The sequence below is a fragment of the Littorina saxatilis genome, linkage group LG1, assembly GCF_037325665.1.
Source record: "Littorina saxatilis isolate snail1 linkage group LG1, US_GU_Lsax_2.0, whole genome shotgun sequence".
NCBI classification, from domain to species: Eukaryota; Metazoa; Mollusca; class Gastropoda; order Littorinimorpha; family Littorinidae; genus Littorina; species Littorina saxatilis.
Genome location: NC_090245.1, coordinates 302,845 through 329,102, shown reverse-complemented (window position 1 = coordinate 329,102; position 26,258 = coordinate 302,845). Strand labels below are relative to the sequence as shown.

The window sequence follows — 26,258 nt, the reverse complement described above, 5'->3', positions numbered from 1 at the left end:
TTACTTTTTGTGTCACCAGAACATTGCATTAACATTGCTTTACCTCCCTACTATGTTTGGTATCGTCTATGTCGAGCATAACTCCAGCAATGCACGAGCGATTATTGCGATATCTATCCGTTGGAGTATCTAGTTGTCTAAGTGTGATGATATCGCAGGCATTTGAGAACTTTAAAACCAAAAAGTGGCTGCCAATTTTGCAAAATGGGCAAATTTTAGAAGCCATTTTTGGCAAAAAGCTGCCGATTTTGCGGAGTTGGCAGCGTTTTGCCGATTACGCGAAATGGGCCAAAATGTTGAATTCGGCACGACATATATATTTTGAAATTTCAAAAATGAAAAGTATTCTTAAAAAAAACAATGAAGTAGCTATGTGTCAAAAGTCCCACTGTGATTGTGAAAGTGTCCGATTTTGCCATTTTTGGGCATTCTTATACAATTTTCAAAACTGATGACAGTTTTTATATTATCTCACAGAAGGATTTACTTTAAGAAGGAATGGTGCTATTAGTAACTTACCCCCCGCGGGCTAGGGGGAGTCCCATATTGGTTGGGACGAGAAAGAATTTACCCGATGCTCCCCAGCATGTCGTAAGAGGCGACTGACGGATTTTGTTTCTCCTTTTACCCTTGTTAAGTGTTTCTTGTATAGACTATAGTCAAATTTTGTAAAGATTTTAGTCAAGCAGTATGTAAGAAATGTTAAGTCCTTTGTACTGGAAACTTGCATTCTCCCAGTAAGGTAATATATTGTACTACGTTGCAAGCCCCTGGAGCAAAGTTTTGATTAGTGCTTTTGTGAACAAAAAACAATTGACAAGTGGCTCTATCCCATCTTCCCCCTTTCCCCGTCGCGATATAACCCTTCGTGGTTGAAAACGACGTTAAACACCAAATAAAGAAAGAATTAGTAACTTGCTGTTTTCATGAAGAGAAATTATTATTGAAAGGTATCACATTTTGGCACAGGCTAATGTAAATATAATATCCACTGTTGACAGGCTGCTTGGATCAAAGCAGTGACGACGATACCCTGAGACCCGGTACCAAGCTAGAGCTCCCTTTCTAACATTGTGTTTGTTGACAGGCTACCTGGATCTAAGCAGTGACAACGATACCCTGAGACCCGGTACCAAGCTAGAGCTCCCTTTCTAACATTGTGTTTGTTGACAGGCTACCTGGATCTAAGCAGTGACGACGATACCCTGAGACCCGGTACCAAGCTAGAGCTCCCTTTCTAACATTGTGTCTGTTGACAGGCTACCTGGATCTAAGCAGTGACGACGATACCCTGAGACCCGGTACCAAGCTAGAGCTCCCTTTCTAACATTGTGTTTGTTGACAGGCTACCTGGATCTAAGCAGTGACAACGATACCCTGAGACCCGGTACCAAGCTAGAGCTCCCTTTCTAACATTGTGTTTGTTGACAGGCTACCTGGATCTAAGCAGTGACGATGATACCCTGAGACCCGGTACCAAGCTAGAGCTCCCTTTCTAACATTGTGTCTGTTGACAGGCTACCTGGATCTAAGCAGTGACGACGATACCCTGAGACCCGGTACCAAGCTAGAGCTCCCTTTCTAACATTGTGTCTGTTGACAGGCTACCTGGATCTAAGCAGTGACGACGATACCCTGAGACCCGGTACCAAGCTAGAGCTCCCTTTCTAACATTGTGTTTGTTGACAGGCTACCTGGATCTAAGCAGTGACAACGATACCCTGAGACCCGGTACCAAGCTAGAGCTCCCTTTCTAACATTGTGTTTGTTGACAGGCTACCTGGATCTAAGCAGTGACGATGATACCCTGAGACCCGGTACCAAGCTAGAGCTCCCTTTCTGGCTGGCTGGATCTCTCTGCAGTCGTCGGCGCCACATCGTGTCCGTGGAGTTGCCGCGCGCGTACAGAGAGAACTACCGCCAGGTGTTCAAGGCGGACCCCAACGTGGTCGACCTGCACAAGCTGGGGCCCTATTTCTACGGGTTCGGATCCCACCTCCTCTCCTTCAACCACCCGCAGGCCTCCGATGTGGCCAACAGTCTCGTCAGGGTGGGTACCTTATGTCTAAGGCATGATGGGTACCTTATGTCTAGGTCAGTCACTTCAGGGTGGGTACCTTATGTCTAGGGCAGGATGGGTACCTTATGTCTAAGTCAGTCTAGGGCAGGGTGGGTACCTTATGTCTAGGTCAGTCTTGTCATGGTGGGTACCTTATCTCTAGGTCAGTCTTGTCATGGTGGGTACCTTATGTCTAGGTCAGTCACTTCAGGGTGGGTACCTTATGTCTAGGTCAGTCACTTCAGGGTGGGTACCTTATGTCTAGGGCAGGGTGGGTACCTTATGTCTAGGTCAGGGTGGGTACCTTATGTCTAGGGCAGGGTGGGTGCCTTATGTCTAGGTCAGTCACTTCAGGGTGGGTACCTTATGTCTATTTCAGGGTGGGTACCTTATTTCTAGGTCAGTCTTGTCATGGTGGGTACCTTATGTCTAGGGCAGGATGGGTACCTTATGTCTAGGTCAGTCTTGTCATGGTGGGTACCTTATGTCTAGGTCAGTCTTGTCATGGTGGGTACCTTATGTCTAGGTCAGTCTTGTCATGGTGGGTACCTTATGTCTGGGTCAGTCACTTCAGGGTGGGTACCTTATGTCTGGGTCAGTCACTTCAGGGTGGGTACCTTATGTCTAGGGCACGGTGGGTACCTTATGTCTAGGTCAGTCACTTCAGGGTGGGTACCTTATGTCTAGGTCAGTCTTGTCATGGTGGGTACCTTATGTCTAAGTCAGTCACTTCAGGGTGGGTACCTTATGTCTGGGTCAGTCACTTCAGGGTGGGTACCTTATGTCTAAGGCATGATGGGTACCTTATGTCTAGGTCAGGGTGGGTACCTTATGTCTAGGGCAGGGTGGGTGCCTTATGTCTAGGTCAGTCACTTCAGGGTGGGTACCTTATGTCTAGGTCAGTCACTTCAGGGTGAGTACCTTATGTCTAGGGCAGGGTGGGTACCTTATGTCTAGGTCAGTCTTGTCATGGTGGGTACCTTATGTTTAGGTCAGTCAATTCAGGGTGGGTACCTTATGTCTAGGTCAATCAACTCAGGGTGGGTACCCTTATGTCTAGGTCAGTCAATTCAGGGTGGGTACCTTATGTCTAGGTCAGTCTTGTCATGGTGGGTACCTTATGTCTAGGTCAGTCACCTCAGGGTGGGTACCTTATGTCTAGGTCAGTCTTGTCATGGTGGGTACCTTATGTCTAGGTCAGTCTCGTCATGGTGGGTACCTTATGTCTAGGTCAGTCTCGTCATGGTGGGTACCTTATGTCTGGGGTCCTGATTTGGCCTATTATGGTCCGCTGGACCCGAAAAGCAACAGCTAACTAACTAACCTTATGTCTAGGGCAGGGTGGGTACCTTATGTCTGGGTCAGTCACTTCAGGGTGGGTACCTTATGTCTAGGTCAGTCTTGTCATGGTGGGTACCTTATGTCTAGGTCAGTCTCGTCATGGTGGGTACCTTATGTCTGGGGTCCTGATTTGGCCTATTATGGTCCGCTGGACCCGAAAAGCAACAGCTAACTAACTAACCTTATGTCTAGGGCAGAGTGGGTACCTTATGTCTAGGTCAGTCTTGTCATGGTGGGTACCTTATGTCTAGGTCAGTCTTGTCATCGTGTGTACCTTATGTCTAGGGCAGGATCTTCTTCTTCTTCTTGGCGTTCGCAGAGGTTACACAATCAGTCCAGCACTGGTGATAAATGTTGTCGTTTTCTCCAACTCCTGTCGACTGCCGTATAGTTTGGTCTGCAAGGGAGTTGGTGACGGCCACACTTCTTTTCGTTCCTCATCTAGTAAGGGACATCGCTGTAAGATGTGTTCCGCTGTTTGGTCTTCTTGACCGCAGGCACAGGTTGGTGATGGCGCCAGCTTGAACTTTCGGTTCATGTGAGCATTGAGCCTGTTGTGGCCAGTACGCAGCCTGATGAGGTTGACTTGCTGCTCTCTGGACATTGTGTGGTAGTCATCTCTGTTTGTCCTTGGCCTCATCAATGCCTTGATGATTGTCTTCTGCTCACTAAAGCTGACACTGTTTTCAGGTTGGTCTTCCACGGCTCCTTCTTTCGCCAGCTCATCTGCCCTTTCATTTCCTGGTATCCCACAGTGTGCTGGTATCCACTGGAGGACAACTCTTCTGGTTTGTCTGACCATCTGTAATGCTTTGGCCAGCTGTGGGAGTTTGTCGTTCTCTAGGGCCTGAAGGACTGAAAGGGCGTCCGAGAGGAAGACAACTTGGTAGCAAGGGTCTGCGGAGTCCTGAACCAAGGAGGCGGCCTGCATGAGAGCTTCTGCTTCTGCTTGATAGTTTGTAGGGCAGGGTGGGTACCTTATGTCTAGGGCAGGGTGGGTACCTTATGTCTAGGTCAGTCTCGTCAGGGTGGGTACCTTATGTCTAGGTCAGTCTTGTCTTGGTGGGTACCTTATGTCTAGGTCAGTCACTTCAGGGTGGGTACCTTATGTCTAGGTCAGTCTTGTCATGGTGGGTACCTTATGTCTAGGTCAGTCTCGTCATGGTGGGTACCTTATGTCTGGGGTCCTGATTTGGCCTATTATGGTCCGCTGGACCCGAAAAGCAACAGCTAACTAACTAGCTAACCTTATGTCTAGGGCAGGGTGGGTACCTTATGTCTAGGTCAGTCTTGTCATGGTGGGTACCTTATGTCTAGGGCAGTGTGGGTACCTTATGTCTAGGGCAGGGTGGGTACCTTATGTCTAGGTCAGTCTCGTCATGGTGGGTACCTTATGTCTAGGTCAGTCTCGTCATGGTGGGTACCTTATGTCTAGGTCAGTCTTGTCATGGTGGGTACCTTATGTCTAGGGCAGGGTGGGTACCTTATGTCTAGGTCAGTCTTGTCATGGTGGGTACCTTATGTCTTGGGCAGGGTGGGTACCTTATGTCTAGGTCAGTCTTGTCATGGTGGGTACCTTATGTCTAGGTCAGTCTTGTCATGGTGTGTACCTTATGTCTAGGGCAGTGTGGGTACCTTATGTCTAGGGCAGGGTGGGTACCTTATGTCTAGGCCAGTCTTGTCATGGTGGGTACCTTATGTCTAGGTCAGTCACTTGGTTTAAACATAAGTTTATTTTAACAAGGGTTACAATCATGACATGTATACAAAGTTCACAGAAACAGCAACAAGCTAGAAGCTTATAGTGGTGTTCCTGCATGACAGTACAACATAAGGCGGTAACGGGTGAAAAATTTGTCTCAATAAACCAAATCTATTAATAACGTAATGAACGTTGCATAATGATTATAAAGAAAGACAGTAAAGGAAGGAAGGAGGGAAAGAAGATGAATAAAAGAAGAGGGATGGGTAGGAGATGTGCAGAAGTTAAAGTTGTTGTCCGGCTTGTAGAGCATTTATTCTGACTTGCCCAAAGCGGCCTGAACGTTCAATGAACGAGTGTACGGTGGAAAAAATTTTCCTGTTCAAATCTAAAGAATACTGTCTGTCTCCGTTTAAAAGGTGGGGGAGGTGAATTGTGTGATTAGGGAGGGTATGTATAGTTTCTTGACGTGCTTCGCGATAATTTGGACAATCGAATATGAAGTGTTGTACGGATTCGGACGGGAATCCACAGTCACAAGATGCATCTGTAGCAACGTGACGTCTCACTAGATCGTTATTGAGATCACTTATATATAACCTGAGCTTACAGTGAATTATTTGTGACATGCGATCTCCAGAATAAAAATAACACGGCGGACTTAAATCGTTTTTTGACAAAAAGTGCTTAAATTCACTTAGGGAATCACTAAGTTTTATATAGTCTGGTAAAGAATTCCAGAGTTGTGTAGTAGATGGGAGAAATGAGTTTCTATATAATTCAGTTTTAAACGATGGAACTTTTCTGTCTAGAGGTCTGCGCCGGTGATACAGCAGTCCCTGCAATGTACGGCCCCCGGCGTGAGCGGACACCTGACATGTACGGACACATTTGCTCGGCACGGAGTGTTTTCCTTCTATATTTGCCCCCCCTTAAACGGACACCTGCAAAACGTGGACGCGGACACTCATTTTCGGTCCCAACAGCAGGTCATACCTCCAATGTACGGACAGACCATCGTCAAATTTTCACCACAACAAAATCGATAACAGAGCAGTCCGGCTCTTGGTACAAAGATCACAGCCGCAATGGCGTGACGACAGTCACTGGTAACTTGAGTGCACCTGTACCCATCAGCAGGGGGGGGGGGGGGGGGGGGTAGTTTTGGTCAGGAGTGGAGTACATGCGAAGATGCCAACATGAAACTGCACTGTGCTCATTATTCTTGTCTGTTGGACGTAAACACAGTGGATGAAGGTCCTGAGCGAAAGAGGGTGAAAAACCGGCCACAGTTCTCAGCATCGTGTGTCTGTGTGTAACCTCTTTCATTGACAAGATACTCTTGTTTCCCCTCAGCCTTGACCAGTGAGTCGGTTGCCTGATCTGTGAACCCTTCAGTTGTCTTGCTTTGTCAAAAGTTACGACACAGTCAACTGGTTTTGCTCCGAGTGAACAGTTGGAGCTGACCTCTCTGGCCACAGCCCCAAACAGTACATGGCTGGAGGGAGTGAGAGAGAGAGGGAGGGAGGGGGGGGTGGAGGGTTAGCTGGCTAAACTGGGTGGGGTGTCCGGTGTCACTGCATGTCAGCAGGAAGAGCATTGGAGAGAAATAGAGAGGTGTACTCTTCCACACAATTTCCAAGCATCAGTTGTCACGGCTTGGGGTAGGCATTAGTGAGGGAGAGTGTATTTCCGACTGAAGAGTGAAAAGTCACTGCCATGCCACATGATCGGCATGCAGTCAATAAAGCCAGACAAGATGAAAATAAATTACATGATTATGACATGCAGCTCTATCTGCTGCTATTTATTCAAACTGGTTTTCAAGCTTATTCTTGCAAGGCATCTGCACACGCTCCTCTGTGCTGTGTTTGTGTGGCTGCTTTCGTATGTCAGTGCATGGTGAGTGTGTTCACTGCCTTGAGGATTTATTTTATCTCTTCTTTTCAACACTTTTCATACAAATCATTTTTACAGAACGTTTAAAGAAGTATTAGAAGTTTATTGTTTAGCAGCCACAAGAAGTGATTAGCATAGACTCAATCCTGTTGTTTGTGTGTCTCTGTGTGTGTATGGGAGAGGGGGTGGTGTGGTCACCCCTCCCGTGACCGGACACCTGCAATGTACGGACAGTTTTGCTATGGCCCAAGGGTGTCCGTTCATGAGAGGGACTGCTGTATGGGTTATTAGTTGATATCAATGGTGGCAATATCGCTAATAAGTAGTTTGGCACCTTGCGGTGAACAATCTTGTGAAATAATATCAATTTATGACGTTTTCTCCTCTCTAGTAATGAAATAAAGCCTGACTCATCGTACAATTTTTGATGGCTTGTACCGCGGACTGCTCCAACAATTGTTCGAATTGCATCTAAGTGAATACTTTCGAGCTCGGTGGCTAACTCCTTTGGGCAGTTGTCCCAGAGAACATCAGCATAATCAAAATGTGGCAATATGAAGGATTAAATTACATATCTTACCCAACTCACATAGTTCAGTGCTGGTAACGCTGTACGCATCCCCTTGGTAACAAGGGAAGCCCCTCTAAAAAAAGAGTGACCAATACCCATAAGGCCATATTAATACATAGTTCCGACTTCCGTATGCGCGCGCGTATGCCGCCATATGCATCATTTCCATACTCAGCGAGCAGTGGGACTGGTCGTGTTTTTGTACGCTCTGGCTGTGTTCAGCCTTCTGTCACTTCGTCTACGGACTTGGTCACTTTCCTCTTGGTATCTTCTTGCTTGTCTTATCGTCTCTTCATGTTGAGGTGAGATCTTTCTGTTTTTTGCTTGTGTTTGTGGGCGTTTTTGACCTTAAATTGAACTTGTGAAATTTTCTTGTTTACAAAATTTTTCGTGAGTTGTTTTTGGTCATGGCGGTTAACGCCAAGAAGCGGCAGTTGTCTAAACGAGTTACTGCTGTTTCTCCGCCGACAAAGTAAACACCTGGGAAAGCAAAGGCTTCCGGACAGGCTTGTGTTTCGGTTCATGTACTGTCTTTGTATAAAATATCGATGTTTTGGTCGTCATGCCTCCTACTCCGTTTTTGACGGCTAAACCTTTAGACAAGGTTTCTCCTGTGGATAAGCCCGCTTAGGCTTCCTTGGTTTATGTGTTTCCCGGTCGTGCGTCTGCGGACGTGGCGACATTGTTGCTCTCTTTAAGTTCACAGGTTTCTTCCTTGGCGGGGGAGATCGCTTCCACGCGGGCGGAGATGCGTTCGCTTCCGGTGTGACGGGGGTTTCGTCTCTTGCCAACGTTCGCCTGCGCCGTCTGCTACTGTGTCTCAGGCTGATGTTCTTGCGGATTGGGATGATGGGTCCACGCCTTCGCTTGTGGCCTGTGTTCCGGTTCCCGGTGTTTCACACCAGTTTAAAGGTATGTTTTCTACCCAAGTACCCGGGTTCTCCGGGGAAAGGGTAGAGCGTCTCCAAGAGAAAGTAACTCCGGGCTCTGGCTTTGTGGGTGAAAGTTCCGAAGCTGAGGCTGGCTCTGACTGCATTGGCAGCAGTAGTCGGTGGCGGTTAGGAACCTTGGAGAGCGAACGGAAGATTTGCGCAACCACCCGCTTCTTTAGAATGTGGTAAGGGTGTGCGTCTTCCGCTTCCGCCCGGGGGGCAGGAAGAGAACAGTATAGCTGGCTCTTTGTTTGACTATGGGAGTCAAGCAGGGGGTCAGCTTCCGGAGGGCACGGGAGTGCCAGTCGGCTGTTCAGAAGACGGTGCTTCCGCAGGGGTGGTTGCACTGAATTCAAATTGCCGTTTAGGCTGTCAAGTGCAGTGGCACTGGGGGCTTAAGCGGCTTCAAGGTACAATAGGATCTTCTGGTGCATGTTTAGGCATCCGGTTGGTTCTGATATTTGCCAATCCGTGGCCGATTTTGCTAACGCTTTTGCGGCTGTAGCGTCCGGTTTCAGGATGGTTTAGCCTTCTGCCGTTAACACTGTGGTGTTGGTAGTTGGCGCTCATCAGTCTTCGGCTTTCGGTTCCGTTGTTGCGGTTCCTCTGCTGTTACTCAGGCTAAATCCACTTCCTTTTCCAGGCTTTCAGCTGGTATGAGGCAGGTGGATGGAATATCCTTTCGGAGTTCCGGCTGTTGGGAAATTTGTTCCAAACCTTTCCCTTTTGGCAAGTGTTGCTTTTTCGGGATTGGTTCCGGCTCTCGTCCTTTTGTAGATGGTTAGAATACCACTGTACAGGATGATGAGGATTTGGAAGACTAAACTTCTGGGGCAGATGGAGACGCCTCTTTGTTGACTTTCAGCGAAGCTGCCATCTTTGTTTACATGGATGGCAGAGGTTACTACGCGCTTTTTCCCTGTAGGGTTAGCGGTAGCATTGTCATCTGCCTTTTCTCCTCCATCTTTTTTGGCGTGTCTTGCTCCTTCTTAGGATCAATTTGCGAACTCAATCGATGCTTTTGCCCCATCTCTGCCTTTGTTGGCATCTCAGGGTGATGCTCTTACTTCAGCTTTGCCGCGTTTTGCGCATTTTCAGCTGACCTGAGCTTTTTAAGGGAATCTTAGAACGTTATTTTCTTGGATTCTCTGTTGGGGTCGTTTGGGCTTGTGAAATTTGTTTTTTCACAATCGAGGCTCCTTTGTTACCACTTCCTTTGTGGGCAACGCTCGGCTTAGCTCCTGCGGCGGCGGGGCTTTAGCTTGCGTCATCTGCTCAAGCAGCGCGTCACGCGCTGATCGCTATCCGTAGGCTTCGGTTTACTCCAAGCTTAAGAACGTAGTTTATTCGTTTGCTTTTCTACGGAACCGCCACCGGGTTCCCCGGAATTGGCTAACATCCGTCTGGATGTTAATAGCAAGGAGTGACTGTCTCTCTGTCAGAACAAGGATCTCCTGGCTATGTTTCATTATGGCCGCACTCCTTTACATTTACCGCTTTTTAACAAATCTTGTTTCTGCGCTCTCTCGTGCGCGGTTACGTCCTATCTGGATATTTTTGTGTTCCGTCAGGACGCGGATACGAAGGATGTAGCTTTGCTTTTAGCCTGGGTGTAGGTCTCTTTCAAAAAGGGTTTGTTCTTTTGGCGAGACTTTAATCTCTTCTTTTCTTGAAGGTTCCTCTTTGTGAGTTCGCTTCTATGCACAGGGATTCTTCTCTATCTTAAAAGCTCACTGCAGAAGGAAAGCGCACGGCAGGCCTTGGCTTTTTATTGTTTTCAAATAAAGGCTTCAGGCTCGCCGTTCTCGACTTTATCTTTTGTCTCCTTACCCTCGCGTTCGTGGCAGGGTTCTGTGTCTAATATCCACCTTTCTTCCCCCTGAGGCAAGTTAGCGGTGGGTGTTGGTAGGCACACAAAAGCACGCTTTCTTTCACACTTGTGGCAGTTATGTCAACTGGAAGTTAGTTCTCGGCATCACTCTTCTTTCGCCTTTGTGTTTAACACAGCGGCTGGGGGGGATTATGTTTCCCTCTTTGTGGGGGGAGACACGGGTGCCTCCCTTTTGGTTCTCTTTCATGGTTCGTTTGGTATTTCAGAGCTTCAGGGTTCTGATCTTTTTTCTAGTCATACGTTTGTTGAGCCGTTTTTGGATCTCTTGGAGATTGTGCAAGCGGCCCTTGATAGAAATCCTTTACTCCAGGTGTAACTGGGAGTGCAGGGCTGGAACACATTAGATGTCTAAGGCTTCTCAGCTTTGATAGGACCCTTTGTGGTCTGTTGGGCGTTAAGCAATAGAACAAAGGGTTGGAACATGTGTTGTTTCAAGCAGACAACTCCACAGGGGGCTTTTCTCATCAAGAAAAGGGGGTCTCTCACTCCCTATCGCTTCCTCAGGGAGCATGAGAGGTTTTGGTGGTTTTACCATCACGAGATCTTTTTAGCAGCGAAGTACCTTCATGAGAGTCTCTATGTCTGGGCGGACTCTCTAAGTCTGTCGGCCAAATGGCCACTTGGAGCAGACTCTCTTTGACCACGTGTTGTTTGTTCCTTCGGGGGAATGGGAGAAATTTCTAATTATGAGTTTTTGCCTTTTGGTACTATCGCCTTTTGCTTATCTTCGTCGCCCGACTGCCGGGCATGGAGATTTTTACTCTTGTTTTACTTTGAGCGGCCTGCCGGTCGCACAGTTTGGGCCCGTTCTTTCTGGGTTGCCAGACCTCGTTAGGCTGGCAAGACGGCTCCGGTTTTGCTCACACTCGTTTCTCACGGGTGTCTACTGTAAGGATATTTTTGAGTTGCTCGGGCTCTTCTGCCCGTCAACTCTGGACTGGTACTTGTCTTGTTGTCTGGCTTGGAACAGATGGCTTTTGTTTTAACGGATAGAACTCCTCTTCTCTCGGTACAATGAAGGTGGCGAGCCACCTATTTTGGCTTTCCGTTCTTTTTCTCCCACGTCTTTGTTTAAGACATTATGTGATATCAGTTTTACTGAGACAGCTCGGTGCTTATTTTTCTCTTGGTGGCTTTTAACCAGCAAGTTTAAGAGGGCCTACTTTAGGCTCGCTGAAAGCTGATCTTCAGTCCTTTCTTGGACTTTGCTCCTAGTTTTAGGGTTTTTGTGATTGGATTCTTTGACTCTTTTACTTAACTAGCCTTGCTGATCAACACGGAAATCGGCCTTGCTTACTTGGGTAGCTTCTGTGAGAAGTGGGAGTAAGTGTTTTTTCTGGTAATTTTGCCGCTATAGACAGATTTTCGGAGAAAGACTGATCTATGGCACTTAGGTTTCTTTTGGGTTTTCTGGCATATAAGCGGAATCTGGAGTTACCAACTTTGATTCACCGTTCAAATCTTAATCACTATTTTGGCTCCCCTAGAGCCATATTTAGCCTTTTGATCTGTTCGAGTTTTGAAGATTTTTTCTGACTTGCACGGTTTGCTTGAGATCATTAAATCTAAGGGCTCTTGTTCTTATCTTTCTGTTTCGTCGCCCTTTAACCTTGAACGGTTATATACGACGTTAAACACCGGTTAATTTATATATAGGAAGAAAGAATGTCTTTCAACTTTGGTAGGGGTAATGACTTGTTGAGGTCAACCTTGCCTAGATGGACTGCCACAGTGTTCAGGTTTGCCTTCAAGTGGTGGCAGTAGACAGGGGGGGGGCAGTCAGTCAGTCCTCCCCCTTCGAACAGCACGGACTCTTTATTCCTTTCTTGAGCATTTTTATGGCTCTTGGAGATTCTGATGTACATTTTTGTACGGTTATAGCCCTCCACAGTTTTCCGTTAAGGACTCTGCACACTAGATCGGAATCTCAGGAACTTCTTTTTATCTCACTCGTTATGGTGCGCTTTAAAGACATCTCGAGAGTAGTGTTAGCCAATTGGGTCTCTACCATAGTTAGACAAGTTTATGTATGGTAGCAGAGTCAGGCAGGGGATGTCAGGGCAGTTTTGCCCTTTACTACAGCTAGGCCTCACGGGGCAAGAGATTGGGCTTCCACTCTAGCTGTTCTTCAATTTGGTCTCCTGGCAGAACTGAGTTCTTGAGTCGGCTTGCTGGCTTTATTGAAAGGTTTTTCATTGGTGTTTATCTCAGAGATGCCTATGCATTGAGATAGGATGTGTTTCTGGGTTACCTGCTCTGTTAGCGGCAGGACAGATTCTCAATTCCTGATTGGGTTAAGTGCCCTCCACCTATAGTAGCAATCTGCTATATGTGAGTTGGGTAAGATATGTAATTTAATTAAAAATTTTAGTAATAAATTTTCATTTGATTAATATACTTACCCAACTCACATCGTTTATTCCCTCCCGCCTCCCCGCTGTGGGGGGTGGATTTCTAAAAAAAGGGGAGTGAGTTGGGCTTCGTTTGGAATGATGCATATGGCGGCGTATGCGCGCGCATACGGAAGTCGGAAGTATGTATTAATATGGCCTTATGGGTATTGGTCACTCTTTTTTTAGAGGGGCTTCCCTTGTTACCAAGGGGATGCGTACAGCGTTACCAGCACTGAACTAGAGTTAATTGCTATATGTGAGTTGGGTAAGTATATTAATCAAATGAAAATTTATTACTAAAATTTTTAATTTATACATTGTTTCTAAAGCTTTTCTGCCTAGTCTATATTTATAAGATCGTAAGCAAGCTACTAGCGTACGGCATTTTGCTATAACAGATTTAATATGTAACTCCCACTTACCGTTATTCTGAATAATAATACCAAGATGTTTATGACTTTCAGTTTCTTGTAAAATTGTGCCACCGAAGTTTAAAGGGATGTAATCTGGGTTCCTTTTCCTGCTTATATTCAGAAGTTTTGTTTTACTTTGATTAAATTTAACTTTCCACTGACTAGCCCACTGGTCGATTTTTTCAAGATCTGAGTTAAAAATATCTGTTCGCATCTGAGAATTTTCCAGGCTTAAATACATACTTGTATCGTCGGCAAACAGTTTAATAATGGATTCAACGTTATCAACTATGTCGTTAATGTAAACCAGAAAAAGGAGAGGTCCTAGAATAGAGCCTTGTGGAACGCCTGTTTGCACAGGTAAGTAGCTAGACATACTTCCTTTAAGCACCACTGCTTGTGTTCGATCAGTTAAATAGTTTTGCAACCAATTAAACAACTGACCTCGAATCCCTAGTGCAAATAACTTTCTCAGAAGACCTTTGTGCCAGACTCTGTCAAATGCTTTGGAAATGTCGAAAAAGATTGCCTGGACAGTAATGCTGTCGTCGAGTGACTTGCAAAAGTCGTTATATAGGCATGTTAACTGGTACACAGTGGAGTCACCGGGAATAAAACCAGACTGGGAAGGTGTGATTATGTTATTCGATACAAAATAATCAAACACATGTTTCTGAACACATTTTTCAAGAACTTTACCTACGCAGCTTAAGAGTGAGATGGGACGATAATTTGAACAGTCTCCTTTATCCCCCTTTTTAAATATCGGTGTTATGTGTGCTGTTTTCCATATGCTTGGAAATACACCCTCATTTAATGATCTTGTAAATAAAATAGATAGAGGTTCTGCTATTATAGGTAAACTTGCAATAAGAATCTTATTATGAATTTTATCAGGCCCGACAGCTTTAGATGTATCAAGACTTTCTATTACACTTTTCACTTCTTCGGAAGTCACGACCATATCGTCGACAAAAAACTCAGCATTGTCTATATCGGGAACATTATCGTCTGTGTCGTTTATTTCTGATTGTTTAACAAAAGACATATTAAGTAATTCAGCCTTTTCCTGGTCTTCAAAATAGGTTTTACAATCAACTGTTAGTGGCGGGATTTCGTTTTGGTCAGAGCCTTTCTTTGCCATAAACCTGTTAACTAACTTCCACCACTGCTTCTGACCAAATTTCTTTGGATCAGATACGGACCGGTCAAGTTCCTCTAAATATTGTTTCTTTCGCGTTCGAATAGCATCTGTGTATTGGTTCCTTATCTTACGAAAGAGTTCCCAAGCTTGTGGTGTGTCTACATGCACAGCAATAGTATGAATAAATCTTTTTCGGTCTTTTAATTTCAAAATATATGATGTGATCCAGGGTGTGTCTCCCTCCCGAATGGTGACTTCCTTGACAGGCAAGCAGGTTTTCACGATCGAATACAACTGCTCCGAAAAAAGAGAAGCTGCGGTATGAATATCTTCTAAAGTCACTATGTTTGACCAATCAATTTTCTGTAACTCAACTATTAACTTTTGACCGTCTAGTTTGCTATAATCTAAAATCGTTCTTTTTGAGTGTGATCTTTTCTTCAAATGATGCTTTAAATAAACGACTGGTACGGAGTGATCACTACAAATGGGAGGAATAACTTCTACTTTATCAACAATGTCAGTGCTTGGGGTAATAATCAGGTCGATACAGGTGGACGTATCTTCAGTTATCCGTGTGGGACTTGTAACTAGTTGCTTTAAGCTATTCAGATACAAAATGTCTGTGAGTTGCTTTGGTGGGTTGTCATTAAAATCGGAATTAAAATCACCAAGAATTATGAATTTGTGAGGGGTGGCCATAACTTGTTTAATAGAAGAATCGATCAGTTGCCAATAAGCAACAGGGGCACTAGGTGGCCGGTAAAACGAGCCTATCAATATAGTTTCTTGATTCAATTTGGTTTCGATCCATGTGGCTTCAAGGTTAGGAATCAAAAGATCTGTTCTCTCTTTACAGCATAAGTAATCTTTAACATATATTGCCACACCACCGTGTGCTCCGTCTGGTCTGTCTCTCCGCACAAGTGGATGGAAACCATTAATATTAAATTGGTCTTGCATCTTACCAGCAGGTAACCAAGTCTCAGATAAAGTTACTATGTCAAAATCTCTAATTTCACTTTCCACAATATCAAGTTTGTTCCTCAAACTTCTGGTGTTTAAGTGTGCTACTATAAGTTCACCTTTTTCTAACGGAGAAACTGGTCCCGGATTCGGATTTATGTCCCCACATAACATCAGTTTCAAGACTAAAAAAACTAATATTACAAAAAAAACCAGCGTACTTATAGGAATCGAGCGTACTTCACGGTTGCTAGTATTTACTGAGTCCTTTTCAGAGTTATTTTGTCGCGATTCGTTGGGACTGTAACTGTGGACGAAGTGTAGAGACCATAATACAATAGCTAAGTTCACACCATTTCCTCTTCTAACAACTATGGTCAGTCACTTCAGGGTGGGTACCTTATGTCTAGGTCAGTCTTGTCATGGTGGGTACCTTATGTCTAGGTCAGTCACTTCGGGGTGGGTACCTTATGTCTAGGTCAGTCTTGTCATGGGGGTACCTTATGTCTGGGTCAGTCACTTCAGGGTGGGTACCTTATGTCTAGGTCAGTCTTGTCATGGTGTGTACCTTATGTCTAGGTCAGTCACTTCGGGGTGGGTACCTTATGTCTAGGTCAGTCTCGTCAGGGTGGGTACCTTATGTCTTGGTCAGTCACTTCGGGGTGGGTACCTTATGTCTAGGGCAGGGTGGGTACCTTATGTCTAGGTCAGTCTCGTCAGGGTGGGTACCTTATGTCTTGGTCAGTCACTTCGGGGTGGGTACCTTATGTCTTGGGGAAGGGTGGGTACCTTATGTCTAAGTCAGTCACTTCAGGGTGGGTACCTTATGTCTGGGTCAGTCACTTCAGGGTGGGTACCTTATGTCTATTTCAGGGTGGGTACCTTATTTCTAGGTCAGTCTTGTCATGGTGGGTACCTTATGTTTAGGTCAGTCAATTCAGGGTGGGTACCTTATGTCTAGGTCAGTCTTGTCATGGTGGGTACCTTATGTCTAGGTCAGTCTTGTCATGGTGGGTACCTTATGTCTAGGTCAGTCACTTCAGGGTGGGTACCTTATGTCTAGGTCAGTCTTGTCATGGTGGGTACCTTATGTCTAGGTCAGTCTCGTCATGGTGGGTACCTTATGTCTGGGGTCCTGATTTGGCCTATTATGGTCCGCTGGACCCGAAAAGCAACAGCTAACTAACTAACTAACCTTATGTCTAAGGCAGAGTGGGTACCTTATGTCTAGGTCAGTCTTGTCATGGTGTGTACCTTATGTCTAGGGCAGGGTGGGTACCTTATGTCTAGGGCAGGGTGGGTACCTTATGTCTAGGCCAGTCTCGTCAGGGTGGGTACCTTATGTTTAGGTCAGTCTTGTCATGGTGGGTACCTTATGTCTAGGTCAGTCACTTCAGGGTGAGTACCTTATGTCTAGGTCAGTCTCGTCATGGTGGGTACCTTATGTCAAGGTCAGTCTTGTCATGGTGGGTACCTTATGTCTAGGGCAGGGTGGGTACCTTATGTCTAGGGCAGGGTGGGTACCTTATGTCTAGGTCAGTCTCGTCATTGTGGGTACCTTATGTCTAGGTCAGTCTTGTCATGGTGTGTACCTTATGTCTAGGGCAGGGTGGGTACCTTATGTCTAGGTCAGTCTTGTCATGGTGGGTACCTTATGTCTATCCCGCAGTGGGGCACTGCGGTTATGAAATTAAAGGCCCCTCCTGTTTTTGGAACCGCAGGAGCTTTCTAGTTTGCTGTTAGGTAGATTTTTGGTTCCTCTTTCCTGTCATGCTCTCTTTTTCTTCATGAATTCTTTTCTTTTTTCTGCCTTCTTGCTCATTCACCTGTATTTTTTCCAAAAATCTCTTCTCTTGCCGCTTGTCTCGCGATTCATGTATAGTTTAATCTGTTCGTGTTCTGATGTAAGTCCAGCAGTAGATAGGTTAAGCCTATTTTAACATACTGGAAACTGGTAATCTTCCAGTAGGTATTAATTTAGTTTTACTAAAGCCTGCTGGGACACAAGTAATGGGTTAGTGCATTTGTAAACAGGAATCGCTTGACAAGTGGCCCCCTTCATCCCCCCCTTCCTCGTCCTGATATGGCTCTGCGTAGTCGGCTGGACGTTAAGCAACAAATAAACAAACAAACAAACAAACCTTATGTCTAGGGCAGGGTGGGTACCTTATGTCTAGGGCAGGGTGGGTACTTTATGTCTAGGTCAGTCTTGTCATGGTGTGTACCATATGTCTAGGTCAGTCACTTCGGGGTCGGTACCTTATGTCTAGGTCAGTCTCGTCATTGTGGGTACCTTATGTCTTGGTCAGTCACTTCGGGTGGGTACCTTATGTCTAGGGCAGGGTGGGTACCTTATGTCTAGGTCAGTCTCGTCAGGGTGGGTACCTTATGTCTTGGTCAGTCATTTCGGGGTCGGTACCTTATGTCTAGGTCAGTCTCGTCATTGTGGGTACCTTATGTAACCTTATGTCTAGGTCAGTCTTGTCAGGGTGGGTACCTTATGTCTAGGTCAGTCTTGTCATGGTGGGTACCTTATGTCTAGGTCAGTCTTGTCATGGTGTGTACCTTATGTCTAGGTCAGTCACTTCGGGGTGGGTACCTTATGTCTAGGTCAGTCTCGTCATTGTGGGTACCTTATGTCTAGGGATGTCCTGACGAAAACATCACGACAAATCTCTCAAAAATAGAATTCTGTTACATTTGGCATCAATCTGGGAGGTATACCTCTTGTAACGTTTAGCAAAAATAGATCAGTCTTGTCATGGTGGGTACCTTATGTCTAGGTCAGTCAATTCAGGGTGGGTACCTTATGTCTAGGTCAGTCAATTCAGGGTGGGTACCTTATGTCTAGGTCAGTCACTTCAGGGTGGGTACCTTATGTCTAGGGCGGGGTGGGTACCTTAGCAAGTTATGCCTATACGGGAAGGGCACTGGTTCTGTGCAATGCTTAGTTTTTGAGAAAGGCATGTCCTGACGAAAAACATCACGACAAATCTCTCAAAAATAGAATTCTGTTACATTTGGCATCAATCTGGGAGGTATTCCTCTTGTAACGTTTAGCAAAAATAGATCTGGGCTGTTCAGCTTAGGCGGTTGGGAAGCAGACAGATTACTTTGAAATGTATCACTGGCAAAATAAATAAATGCGTCTTGAAATCTTATACTTACTGATAAAACTGATGAAGGTACTTGACGATGAATAGATATAACAGAGAGAATCAGTTCTTTGTGCGGACATTCCAAGGAAGATTTAGGAGGATCATAGACTGCTCATACATAAATAGAATGAGAACATGAAACGTGTCGTTGTTACAGACATTCCAAGGGCAGGGAGTGTGCCCAGAACTAAATAATAACAGAGTTAAGATGACACATGTCGTTGTTACAGACATTCCAAGGGCAGGGAGTGTGCCCAGAACTAAATAATAACAGAGTTAAGATGACACATGTCGTTGTTACAGACATTCCAAGGGCAGGGAGTGTGCCCAGAACTAAATAATAAGAGAGTTAAGATGACACGTGTCGTTGTTACAGACATTCCAAGGGCAGGGAGCGTGCCCAGAACTAAATAATAAGAGAGTTAAGATGACACATGTCGTTGTTACAGACATTCCAAGGGCAGGGAGCGTGCCCAGAACTAAATAATAAGAGAGTTAAGATGACACATGTCGTTGTTACAGACATTCCAAGGGCAGGGAGTGTGCCCAGAACTAAATAATAAGAGAGTTAAGATGACACGTGTCGTTGTTACAGACATTCCAAGGGCAGGGAGTGTGCCCAGAACTAAATAATAAGAGAGTTAAGATGACACATGTCGTTGTTACAGACATTCCAAGGGCAGGGAGCGTGCCCAGAACTAAATAATAACAGAGTTAAGATGACACATGTCGTTGTTACAGACATTCCAAGGGCAGGGAGCGTGCCCAGAACTAAATAATAAGAGAGTTAAGATGACACGTGTCGTTGTTACAGACATTCCAAGGGCAGGGAGTGTGCCCAGAACTAAATAATAACAGAGTTAAGATGACACATGTCGTTGTTACAGACATTCCAAGGGCAGGGAGTGTGCCCAGAACTAAATAATAACAGAGTTAAGATGACACATGTCGTTGTTACAGACATTCCAAGGGCAGGGAGCGTGCCCAGAACTAAATAATAAGAGAGTTAAGATGACACATGTCGTTGTTACAGACATTCCAAGGGCAGGGACTGTGCCCAGAACTAAATAATAACAGAGTTAAGATGACACATGTCGTTGTTACAGACATTCCAAGGGCAGGGACTGTGCCCAGAACTAAATAATAAGAGAGTTAAGATGACACATGTCGTTGTTACAGACATTCCAAGGGCAGGGAGCGTGCCCAGAACTAAATAATAAGAGAGTTAAGATGACACGTGTCGTTGTTACAGACATTCCAAGGGCAGGGACTGTGCCCAGAACTAAATAATAAGAGAGTTAAGATGACACATGTCGTTGTTACAGACATTCCAAGGGCAGGGAGCGTGCCCAGAACTAAATAATAACAGAGTTAAGATGACACATGTCGTTGTTACAGACATTCCAAGGGCAGGGACTGTGCCCAGAACTAAATAATAAGAGAGTTAAGATGACACATGTCATTGTTACAGACATTCCAAGGGCAGGGAGCGTGCCCAGAACTAAATAATAAGAGAGTTAAGATGACACATGTCGTTGTTACAGACATTCCAAGGGCAGGGAGCGTGCCCAGAACTAAATAATAAGAGAGTTAAGATGACACATGTCGTTGTTACAGACATTCCAAGGGCAGGGAGCGTGCCCAGAACTAAATAATAAGAGAGTTAAGATGACACATGTCGTTGTTACAGACATTCCAAGGGCAGGGAGCGTGCCCAGAACTAAATAATAAGAGAGTTAAGATGACACGTGTCGTTGTTACAGACATTCCAAGGGCAGGGAGTGTGCCCAGAACTAAATAATAACAGAGTTAAGATGACACATGTCGTTGTTACAGACATTCCAAGGGCAGGGACTGTGCCCAGAACTAAATAATAAGAGAGTTAAGATGACACATGTCGTTGTTACAGACATTCCAAGGGCAGGGAGCGTGCCCAGAACTAAATAATAAGAGAGTTAAGATGACACATGTCGTTGTTACAGACATTCCAAGGGCAGGGAGCGTGCCCAGAACTAAATAATAAGAGAGTTAAGATGACACATGTCGTTGTTACAGACATTCCAAGGGCAGGGACTGTGCCCAGAACTAAATAATAAGAGAGTTAAGATGACACATGTCGTTGTTACAGACATTCCAAGGGCAGGGAGCGTGCCCAGAACTAAATAATAAGAGAGTTAAGATGACACATGTCGTTGTTACAGACATTCCAAGGGCAGGGAGCGTGCCCAGAACTAAATAATAAGAGAGTTAAGATGACACGTGTCGTTGTTACAGACATTCCAAGGGCAGGGAGTGTGCCCAGAACTAAATAATAACAGAGTTAAGATGACACATGTCGTTGTTACAGACATTCCAAGGGCAGGGAGCGTGCCCAGAACTAAATAATAAGAGAGTTAAGATGACACATGTCGTTGTTACAGACATTCCAAGGGCAGGGAGCGTGCCCAGAACTAAATAATAACAGAGTTAAGATGACACATGTCGTTGTTACAGACATTCCAAGGGCAGGGAGCGTGCCCAGAACTAAATAATAACAGAGTTAAGATGACACATGTCGTTGTTACAGACATTCCAAGGGCAGGGACTGTGCCCAGAACTAAATAATAAGAGAGTTAAGATGACACATGTCGTTGTTACAGACATTCCAAGGGCAGGGAGCGTGCCCAGAACTAAATAATAAGAGAGTTAAGATGACACATGTCGTTGTTACAGACATTCCAAGGGCAGGGAGTGTGCCCAGAACTAAATAATAACAGAGTTAAGATGACACGTGTCGTTGTTACAGACATTCCAAGGGCAGGGAGTGTGCCCAGAACTAAATAATAAGAGAGTTAAGATGACACATGTCGTTGTTACAGACATTCCAAGGGCAGGGAGCGTGCCCAGAACTAAATAATAAGAGAGTTAAGATGACACATGTCGTTGTTACAGACATTCCAAGGGCAGGGAGCGTGCCCAGAACTAAATAATAACAGAGTTAAGATGACACATGTCGTTGTTACAGACATTCCAAGGGCAGGGAGTGTGCCCAGAACTAAATAATAACAGAGTTAAGATGACACATGTCGTTGTTACAGACATTCCAAGGGCAGGGACTGTGCCCAGAACTAAATAATAAGAGAGTTAAGATGACACATGTCGTTGTTACAGACATTCCAAGGGCAGGGAGCGTGCCCAGAACTAAATAATAACAGAGTTAAGATGACACATGTCGTTGTTACAGACATTCCAAGGGCAGGGACTGTGCCCAGAACTAAATAATAAGAGAGTTAAGATGACACATGTCGTTGTTACAGACATTCCAAGGGCAGGGAGCGTGCCCAGAACTAAATAATAAGAGAGTTAAGATGACACATGTCGTTGTTACAGACATTCCAAGGGCAGGGAGCGTGCCCAGAACTAAATAATAAGAGAGTTAAGATGACACATGTCGTTGTTACAGACATTCCAAGGGCAGGGACCGTGCCCAGAACTAAATAATAAGAGAGTTAAGATGACACATGTCGTTGTTACAGACATTCCAAGGGCAGGGAGCGTGCCCAGAACTAAATAATAACAGAGTTAAGATGACACATGTCGTTGTTACAGACATTCCAAGGGCAGGGAGTGTGCCCAGAACTAAATAATAACAGAGTTAAGATGACACATGTCGTTGTTACAGACATTCCAAGGGCAGGGAGCGTGCCCAGAACTAAATAATAAGAGAGTTAAGATGACACGTGTCGTTGTTACAGACATTCCAAGGGCAGGGAGTGTGCCCAGAACTAAATAATAACAGAGTTAAGATGACACGTGTCGTTGTTACAGACATTCCAAGGGCAGGGAGTGTGCCCAGAACTAAATAATAACAGAGTTAAGATGACACATGTCGTTGTTACAGACATTCCAAGGGCGGTTCAGGGACAGGGCAGGGAGTGTGCCCAGAACTAAATAATAACAGAGTTAAGATGACACATGTCGTTGTTACAGACATTCCAAGGGCAGGGAGCGTGCCCAGAACTAAATAATAACAGAGTTAAGATGACACATGTCGTTGTTACAGACATTCCTAGGGCAGGGACTGTGCCCAGAACTAAATAATAACAGAGTTAAGATGACACGTGTCGTTGTTACAGACATTCCAAGGGCGGTTCCGGCGGATTATGGACTGTGCGCAGAACGCCCTCAACACTGACACGAGCCAGCTGACGGAGAAGCTGGATGAGAGCGAGCGTCGACTGTTCGTGGCTGGCCAGCAAGGCTTGCACCACTTCGAGCGCTGGGAGACGCGGCGCACCGAGCAGCTGCAAACTTCAACCATGGTCCTAAAACACCGCAAGAGAAAGCGTGCACTGGTCAGTGAGGCTCAGTGAGGACTGGTCAGCTGCAGACTTCAACCATGGTCCCCAAACACCGCAATAGAAAACGCGCACTGGTCAACGATGCCTCTTGATCTGCTGAATTACTTTGGATCTTGGTGTGGATTGGGAAATAAGTCCTCTGGATCTGCTGAATTACTCTGGATCTATGGTGTGGATTGGGAAATACGAAGTCCTCTGGATCTGCTGAATGACTTAATCTATGATTTGGCCTTGTGAATGACGATCTGGTGAATGACTTAATCTATGATTTGGCCTTGTGAATGACGATCTGCTGAATGACTTAATCTATGGTGTGGCCTTGTGAATGACGATCTGGTGAATGACTTGATCTATGGTGTGGCCTCGTGAATGACTATCTGGTGAACTGAATGACTTAATCTATGATTTGGCCTTGTGAATGACGATCTGGTGAATGACTTGATCTGGTGTTGCCTCGTGAATGACTATCTGGTGAGCTGAATGACTTGATCTGGTGTGGCCTTGTGAATGACTATCTGGTGAATGACTTGATCTGGTGTGGCCTTGTGAATGACTATCTGGTGAACTGAATGACTTAATCTATGATTTGGCCTTGTGAATGACGATCTGGTGAGCTGAATGACTTGATCTGGTGTGGCCTTGTGAATGACTATCTGGTGAATGACTTGATCTGGTGTGGCCTTGTGAATGACTATCTGGTGAACTGAATGACTTAATCTATGATTTGGCCTTGTGAATGACGATCTGGTGAACTGAATGACTTGATCTGGTGTTGCCCCGTGAATGAATATCTGGTGAACTGAATGACTTGATCTGGTGTGGCCTTGTGAATGACTATCTGGTGAGCTGAATGACTTGATCTGGTGTTGCCCCGTGAATGAATATCTGGTGAGCTGAATGACTTGATCTGGTGTGGCCTTGTGAATGACTATCTGGTGAATGACTTGATCTGGTGTGGCCTCGTGAATGACTATCTGGTGAATGACTTGATCTGGTATGGCCTTGTGAATGACTATCTGGTGAGCTGAATGACTTGATCTGGTGTGGCCTCGTGAATGACTATCTGGTGAATGACTTGATCTGGTGCACCGTGTTGCCCCGTGAATGAATATCTAGTGAACTGAATGACTTGATCTGGTGTGGCCTTGTGAATGACTGTCTGGTGAGCTGAATGACTTGATCTGGTGTGGCCTTGTGAATGACTATCTGGTGAGCTGAATGACTTGATCTGGTGTGGCCTTGTGAATGACTATCTGGTGAGCTGAATGACTTGATCTGGTGTGGCCTCGTGAATGACTATCTGGTGAATGACTTGATCTGGTGTGGCCTGGTGAATGACTATCTGGTGAGCTGAATGACTTGATCTGGTGTGGCCTCGTGAATGACTATCTAGTGAGCAAATTGACTTGATCTGGTGTGGCCTTGTGAATGACTATCTGGTGAGCTGAATGACTTGATCTGGTGTGGCCTTGTGAATGACTATCTGGTGAGCAAATTGACTTGATCTGGTGTGGCCTCGTGAATGACTATCTGGTGAGCTGAATGACTTGATCTGGTGTGGCCTTGTGAATGACTATCTGGTGAGCTGAATGACTTGATCTGGTGTGGCCTTGTGAATGACTATCTGGTGAACTGAATGACTTGATCTGGTGTGGCCTTGTGAATGACTATCTGGTGAATGACTTGATCTGGTGTGGCCTTGTGAATGACTATCTGGTGAATGACTTGATCTGGTGTGGCCTCGTGAATAAATATCTGGTGAGCTGAATGACTTGATTTGGTGTGGCCTTGTGAATGACTATCTGGTGAGCTGAATGACTTGATCTGGTGTGGCCTCGTGAATGACTATCTGGTGAGCTGAATGACTTGATCTGGTGTGGCCTTGTGAATGACTATCTGGTGAGCTGAATGACTTGATCTGGTGTGGCCTCGTGAATGACTATCTGGTGAATGACTTGATCTGGTGCACCGTGTTGCCCCGTGAATGAATATCTAGTGAACTGAATGACTTGATCTGGTGTGGCCTTGTGAATGACTGTCTGGTGAGCTGAATGACTTGATCTGGTGTGGCCTTGTGAATGACTATCTGGTGAGCTGAATGACTTGATCTGGTGTGGCCTCGGGAATGACTATCTGGTGAATGACTTGATCTGGTGTGGCCTGGTGAATGACTATCTGGTGAGCTGAATGACTTGATCTGGTGTGGCCTTGTGAATGACTATCTGGTGAGCAAATTGACTTGATCTGGTGTGGCCTCGTGAATGACTATCTGGTGAGCTGAATGACTTGATCTGGTGTGGCCTTGTGAATGACTATCTGGTGAGCAAATTGACTTGATCTGGTGTGGCCTGCCTCGTGAATGACTATCTGGTGAGCTGAATGACTTGATCTGGTGTGGCCTCGTGAATGACTATCTGGTGAGCTGAATGACTTGATCTGGTGTGGCCTTGTGAATGACTATCTGGTGAGCTGAATGACTTGATCTGGTGTGGCCTTGTGAATGACTATCTAGTGAACTGAATGACTTGATCTGGTGTGGCCTTGTGAATGACTATCTGGTGAGCTGAATGACTTGATCTGGTGTGGCCTCGTGAATGACTATCTGGTGAATGACTTGATCTGGTGTGGCCTTGTGAATGACTATCTGGTGAACTGAATGACTTGATCTGGTGTTGCCCCGTGAATGAATATCTGGTGAATGACTTGATCTGGTGTGACCTTGTGAATGACTATCTGGTGAATGACTTGATCTGGTGTGGCCTCGTGAATAAATATCTGGTGAGCTGAATGACTTGATCTGGTGTGGCCTTGTTAATGACTATCTGGTGAGCTGAATGACTTGATCTGGTGTGGCCTCGTGAATGACTATCTGGTGAGCTGAATGACTTGATCTGGTGTGGCCTTGTGAATGACTATCTGGTGAGCTGAATGACTTGATCTGCTGTGGCCTCGTGAATGACTATCTGGTGAGCTGAATGACTTGATCTGGTGTGGCCTCGTGAATGACTATCTGGTGAGCTGAATGACTTGATCTGGTGTGGCCTTGTGAATGACGGTCTCGAATAGCAGCTAGCATCTGCTGAAGAGACATTAAACCCCAAAAACCAACCAACCTTGTGAATGACTATCTGGTGAATGACTTTATCTGGTGTGGCCTTGTGAATGACTATCTGGTGAGCTGAATGACTTGATCTGGTGTGGCCTTGTGAATGACTATCTGGTGAGCTGAATGACTTGATCTGGTGTGGCCTTGTGAATGACTATCTGGTGAGCTGAATGACTTGATCTGGTGTGGCCTTGTGAATGACTATCTGGTGAATGACTTGATCTGGTGTGGCCTCGTGAATGACTATCTGGTGAACTGAATGACCTAATCTATGATTTGGCCTTGTGAATGACGATCTGGTGAATTACTTGATCTGGTGTTGCCTCTTGAATGACTATCTGGT

At 45.4% G+C, this 26,258-nt stretch overlaps 2 protein-coding genes across 2 annotated transcripts in view; one reads left to right on the top strand and one right to left on the bottom strand.

The window, feature by feature from the left end:
- The window catches only part of LOC138958947 (DNA replication complex GINS protein PSF3-like), a 29,853-nt gene extending 4,668 nt beyond the window's left edge, over nucleotides 1–25,185 (top strand). Inside the window, exons 2-3 of the mRNA XM_070330296.1 lie at nucleotides 1,776–2,050; nucleotides 22,585–25,185. Coding sequence (XP_070186397.1) covers nucleotides 1,776–2,050; nucleotides 22,585–22,821 — 512 coding nt within the window. The 3' untranslated portion in view covers nucleotides 22,822–25,185. The remainder of the gene's footprint in view (nucleotides 1–1,775; nucleotides 2,051–22,584) is intronic.
- The window catches only part of LOC138958861 (uncharacterized), a 316,763-nt gene that overhangs the window by 94,566 nt on the left and 195,939 nt on the right, over nucleotides 1–26,258 (bottom strand). The gene's annotated exons all lie outside the window — the stretch shown is intronic.